The sequence below is a fragment of the Postia placenta genome, assembly GCF_002117355.1.
Source record: "Postia placenta MAD-698-R-SB12 unplaced genomic scaffold POSPLAscaffold_21, whole genome shotgun sequence".
NCBI lineage: Eukaryota > Fungi > Basidiomycota > Agaricomycetes > Polyporales > Adustoporiaceae > Rhodonia > Rhodonia placenta.
In genome coordinates this window covers 283,326-289,323 of record NW_020169852.1, presented here as the reverse complement: position 1 = coordinate 289,323, position 5,998 = coordinate 283,326, and the positions used below count along the sequence as shown (strand labels likewise).

The window sequence follows — 5,998 nt, the reverse complement described above, 5'->3', positions numbered from 1 at the left end:
TCGTCGCCCTCAACCTCGATCGCAGGCGGTTCCTCCGGCTCTCGGCCCGGGATATCGCTACGCGTGTACTTGCTAAGCAAGGAGACATGGAATACCGGGTGCACCGGCACCGACTTCGGCAGGATTAATTCGTAATCCAGGTCTCCGAGCTTTCGCCGCACGGCATATGGTCCAAGGCGCTTGGGACTGAGCTTCTTGCTCGGCTGTTTCAGCTTAAGGTTCCGGGCATCAAGCCAGACCTTATCCCCCGGCGCAAAGACCGGTGCCTGTTGCACGTGCTTATCGTAGTACACTTTCATACGCTCGGCCGACAGCTCGAGCGCAGAGCGCGTATCGTCGCGAATCTCCTTCAGGATCTTGAGCCGATCAGCGGCCGCAGGCATCGCGGACATCGGATTGATCCGAACCTGGATCTCAGGGTTGTACCCTTGATGCAGGAAGAAAGGGGAATGCCCGGTCGCGGAGTGAACTCGGTTATTCAGTGCGAATTCCGCGAGCGGCAACTGCTTCGCCCAATCATCCTGCCTGTGGCTTGTGAAGGCACGCAGGTACTGTTCGATTTCCTGATTCCAGCGCTCAGTCTGGCCGTCTGTCTGAGGGTGAAACGCCGTGGACAGCGCCGGCTCGATTCCCAGACCCTTGTACACCGCCTGGAGATATTTCGAAGCGAACTGGGGGCCTCGGTCTGATATGACCTTGGCCGGGGCCCCATGATGCTTGAACACATCGCGGATGTACAGGTCTGCCGCACCTTCTGCCGTCAGGGTCTCATGACAGGCCGAGAAGTGGACCTGCTTGGTAAAGCGGTCGGCGGTAACCAGGATCGAGTCGAATCCATCAGACTTCGGCAGGCCAACGATCATATCCGTGGTGATGATCTGCCACGGGCGCTCGGGGATCTCGTTCGGCTTCAGCGGGCCCTGAGGCTTGGCTGGGAATGTCTTGGTACGGTTGCACACGTCGCAGGTGCTTACGTACTCATTGACGAATTTGGACATCCCCGGCCACCAGTAATTCCGCGACACGAGCTCCAGGGTTTTGGCGCGACCACCATGACCGGCGATCGGCGAGTCGTGGTGGATCTTAACGATATCCCGCCGGAGCTCCGCGTTCTTTGGGACGTACACGCACCCGCGGAACAGCAGAAGCCCTTGTTCGGCATTCCACTCCTCAAAACCCCTTTGCAGCCGGGGCGGCCCGAGGTCCTGCACCTTTTCAAGTGCCTCGGCCACCTCCCGATCCTTCTCCGAACATTCCCTGATGCGCTTCAGAAGTGACTGATCGGCCGTCACCGAGGCGTGACCGCGCCTAGCAGAGGCGATGCGGAAGCGCTCTGGCTTGAGAACCACCTGATCGGTGTTATCGTCCTCATCGCCGATCTGATGGTCTGATCGACGCGACAGGGCATCAGCCTTTCCATTGGACGTCCCGGCTTTGTGCGTGATACGGAAGTCGAAGCGAGCCAGGAACAGCGACCATCGCGCTTGATGGCGCGTGAGATGCTGGGATGTACGCCAGTACTCGAGGTTCTTATGATCGGTTACGATCTCGAACTGATTGGGTAACCCCTCGAGGTAGTGGCGCCAATCGTCCAGCGCCTCAATGATCGCGAGCATCTCCTTATCGTAGATCTCGTAGTTCCGCTGCGCCGGATCCATCGCATGTGATCTGAAGGCGATGGGATGCCATTTGCCGTCATCCTGCTTCTGCATCAACACGCCGCCAGTGGCGTACCCTGAGGCGTCAACCTCAATGCGCGTCTCCCGATTAGGGTCGTACAACGCCAAGACTGGAGTCGTCGCGAAGAGCCGCTTGAGCTCATCGAAGGCGTGCTGCTCTTCTTCGCCCCAATGCCATGGGTCGTTCCCTGTGAGTCGGTCGAGTGGTCGCGAGATCTTAGCGAAGTCTTTAATGAAGCGGCGGTAGAAATTGAAGAACCCCCGGAACTTCTGAACGTCTTTTTTGTTCCGGGGCACCGGCCACTCATTGATTCCTTTCAGCTTCGCGGGATCCATCGCCACCTCATCGCCACCGAACACATAGCCGACGTAGTCGACCTTGGGAACGTCCCACTCGCACTTCTCAGGCTTCAGGAACAGATCGTTGTCCTGAAGGCGACGCAGAACCTCGCGTGTGACCTTTGCATGCTCCTCTTTGTTGGTGGAGAAGATGAGTATGTCATCTAGGTACACAAGGATCTTGCCGCCGACGATGAGGTCGTGGAAGATCTCGTTCATCATGGCCTGGAAGGTCGCGGGGGAATTAGTGAGGCCAAAGAACATTACCAGGGGTTCGTACAGTCCCCGGTTAGTTACAAAGGCCGCCTTCCACTCGTCACCGGCTTTGATCCGGACGTTATTGTATCCCCATCGGACATCGAACTTCGTGAAGAGCGTAGCGCCGCGGAGTTTATCCACCATTTCGGCGATCAACGGCAAAGGATAACGATTTTTGACCGTGATTGCGTTCAATCGGCGGTAGTCCTGTACGGGTCGAAGTGTCCCTTCCTTCTTTTTGATGAAGAAAAAGGGGGATGAGATCGGCGACTTCGATTCCCGTATGTAGCCCTTCGCTAACTGCTCCTTTAGGAACTTGTCCAGTTCCTCCTGCTCGTTGCTCGACAATGGGTATACCTTGGAATGGAACGTGGAGTAGCCGGGTACAAGTTCGATTGCATGATCGTACGGCTTTCTTTCGGGTAGCCGTTCTGATGCTTCTTTCGAGAAGACCTTCAGGAACTCGTGGTACTGTTTGGGTACCGACTCCTCGGCGGTCTTAACGACCTTCTTCTTGATCTCTTCCTCGGCGAACAGCTGGGAATACGTGTGCCCTGCTGCGACGAACAGCTGAGGGGCGCCGGGAAGCGTGATACCTTGCTCCCAGGCCTCGATCAAGTCAGCTTCGCTCCATTCTACCTCCGCCGGATCATCTTCGGGTTCGAAGTCCGGGAGCACCTTGCTCCAGCAAGCGCCTATGACCGACTGTTTGGACTTCGGCGAACGCCTGCGCGCCGTGGGCCCGACCCCCGTATCACGCGCAGTCGCTGCTTGCTCCATTCGGCCAGTCCTCCTGGCGCTACACGTTTCAGGGCATCGCGACAATTTGAGGGAGCCCTTCTCCCAATCTATTTCGGGGTTGTGCTCGCGTAGCCAATCCAACCCGACGATCACATCCTCTGGACCGATGTCCGTGACCGTGAACACCGTCTTCTCGACGTGTTCTCCTATGTGCATCTGCAGTACTGCTACTTCCGAGATGCTTCCATCTTTATTCAGGGTGCCGTCGATATTGTAGAGCGGAATCGGCTCTTTTAGCTTCCGCGTCTGCACCTTATTCTCTTCAATGAATCGCTTGTTGATGAATTTCGTGGTGGCTCCGCTGTCCACCATGGCGATTACGTCCTTGTGCCGTCTTTTCCCTTGAAGTCTTACTGGAATGTGAAAGTGCTGGGACCCCTGGTCCAACTCGTACACCATTGCAGAAGACAATACATCGTACTTGTTACATGATACTCGCGGCCCGACGCGTGCGGCACGAAGCGTGGACCGGATCAAAAACCCTCCTCCTTCATCGCCCGATAATGCTCGAGCTCCTCGCGCATCGACTTCACCTGTGCCATTAAGTCCGCCAGCTCCGATTGCTCGGATTTCGCTGAAGCGGCACTTATACTTGCCGAGGGTGTTGTCGTGACGGGGGCGCTTGTCGCAGCCTGGGTGGAGCCCGAGGCAACCGTAGCCCGCGCGTCGGCGCATTTTGTGTAAGGCTTATCCTTACAATTGGGGCACTCGAAGCGTCGGTACCCTTGCTTCCCACAGCCAAAGCATGTGCCGGGGAAGTTGCCTTTTCCGACGGCCGCATTGATGCTGGCCGAAGCTGCGTGCGTCGATGGTGCACCACCACGTGCCCCACCGCGTCCTCGACCTTGGGTCGAGAAGAAGTTATTGAGCTCGGGCCGACGGGCCCGGCTAATGTCGAGGATCTGCTCGACCTCAGTGGCGCGCTTGTCAGCGTCTTGCCACGTGGTGAAAGTCTCGAGCTCGATCTTTCGGTAGACGCGGGAGGGAATGCCGCTCAGGTACTTGTCGCGTAGCTCCAGGTCCCCATACCCAGAGCGGTCCGCCGGACCCTTGAACAGCGCGGAGAACTCCGCGGCGGTGCGTTTTTCGCGGACCGACTTGTCCGCGCAGAGCTTCGCCAGCTCCACTTGTGCTGCCACCTCGTCGTCGAGATTTCCGAAGCGGGCCTTGAAGGCGGCGGCAAAGGCCGCTTCGTTTGCGAACGGGGTCGTAGCCCCTTGCACCCCTATCTGCACTGATACGAGCTGGGCGAAGTAAGGAGTGGCCCAGGCGCGGGCATCTCCATCGAGCAGGCTAAGCGCGACCTGCACCTTGAGTTCGATGGTGGTCAACGATGTGTTGACCATCCAGTAGATACGTAGCTGCGACAAGAACCTGTCGCAGTCGATGACGGTTTTGCCATCGTATCGGAGAGGCAGGAGGAGTTTCAATGTCTCTTTGTCGAGGACGGCTGCAGGGGGGGACGACATTATCGGCGACGAGGGGGACGAAGGACTGCCCGCGGACGGAGGCGACTGTTGTGACTGTCCGCCGGGCGAACTTCTCGAGGAACGAGTGCTTGAGCGGCCTTGCGGCGGCGACGGCGGTGAAGCCGGTTGAGGAAGCCCGGAGGCGGGGTGACGTAGGACAGGGACTGAAGTCGAGGCGGTGACCGCTGACGACGAGCTGGCCCAAGAATGCGGCGGAGTGTCGCGGGGCTCGGTCTTGGGAGGCCTTTCCAGCCGCGGCCCCAAGGAGGGCTGGGGGATCGCTTGAGGGGTCGCTGAAGGCTGTGCGACTGCCTCAGTTCCTCGAGGGAGATGGGGATCTCCTCGCGCTTGACCTGTACTGGCGACAGGTTGGGGGATGCGGGTGCCTGGCGAGGCAGGTCGGGACGGGACGGGAGTGACGTGGCGAGATGTAGATCTCGAGGTACCAGCGTACCGGAGTGCAGGGCCGCGGGGATGTTGGACCCGTCGGATTGGTACGAAGTGTCCTTCGTCAACAGTGATGGACCGTGGGGTGCGATTAGGGCACGGTTGTCGATCACAGATGAAGAAAGGAGCTTTGTCTCCGTCGCTTTTTGGGTCGTCACGAGAGACGTCGACCTGCTCCTGGGTGTCGAAGGCGTGCTCAAGTCGAGAGCAGTCGAAGAATTCGTCAGCCACGGTGATGGGGGGAGGAAGGGGGGGTGCGCGTGCTACGAAAGGCCGTGCTAGCTAGCTTACACCTACGGCGCCCAAGAAGACACTAAGGTTCGCAGTTCACGTGGGGCCCAGTACTGCTTTTGGCTAGTATGCAGCAGGAACCTAAGCCACGCGTCCGTGAGGACAAGTACCGCCCACTGAAGTGCAGATACCGAAGAGTTCGTCCCTTAAGTGGTGGCGATGTATCGTAGGCTATCTAAGTATCGTAGGGTATAGTAGGGGTGCGCACCACCCAACCTATGGGAGAGGAAAGATGAGTGTTTTTGGAACGCCGGCAGCGTTGAGGAGTTTCGACCTAATGTCGCGACTTAGGGTCGAGCGACAGGGGAAAACCAAACGCTGGGGGCGTTCGACTTATCTTACCGAAGCGATGGTGAGCTAGGCTCAAACCTAAGGCTAGGGACAAGATAATGTATTAGTTAGTGTAAGGTAAATGAGAGAATACAGGAGCTTACTGACCTAGGGACAAGAGGTCGAAACTGAGGTCCCTAGGGCAGCAGAGGCCGGCTTATATACATGGGGAGATTATGGCAGTTCTGTGCACGTTGGTCCGTGCGCAGCTGGTCTGTGCGCAGCATGCCGGCGCGGCCATGGGGGCCGGTGAGTCAGAGCGGCTGTGTCAGCGGGGCCCGAGCTGTGCCGTGCGCTGCCGCCCCATCTAATCTAATCATACAGTAGATAGCGACGCGTCCATATCAGGCAAGTAGTACAGAGGTCGCGGGTTCGAGCCCGCGA

General features: G+C 58.2%; 1 protein-coding gene across 1 annotated transcript; it reads right to left on the bottom strand.

Moving 5' to 3' along the window:
• Positions 1-3,550: 3,550 nt before the first annotated feature.
• POSPLADRAFT_1158859 (hypothetical protein) lies at positions 3,551-5,424 on the bottom strand (the record flags this gene model as incomplete). Its single annotated transcript, XM_024487373.1, has 3 exons — positions 3,551-5,256; positions 5,285-5,286; positions 5,366-5,424. Coding segments are annotated over 3 exons (1,767 nt in total), but the record flags the coding sequence as incomplete, so codon positions are not given.
• Positions 5,425-5,998: the final 574 nt, after the last annotated feature.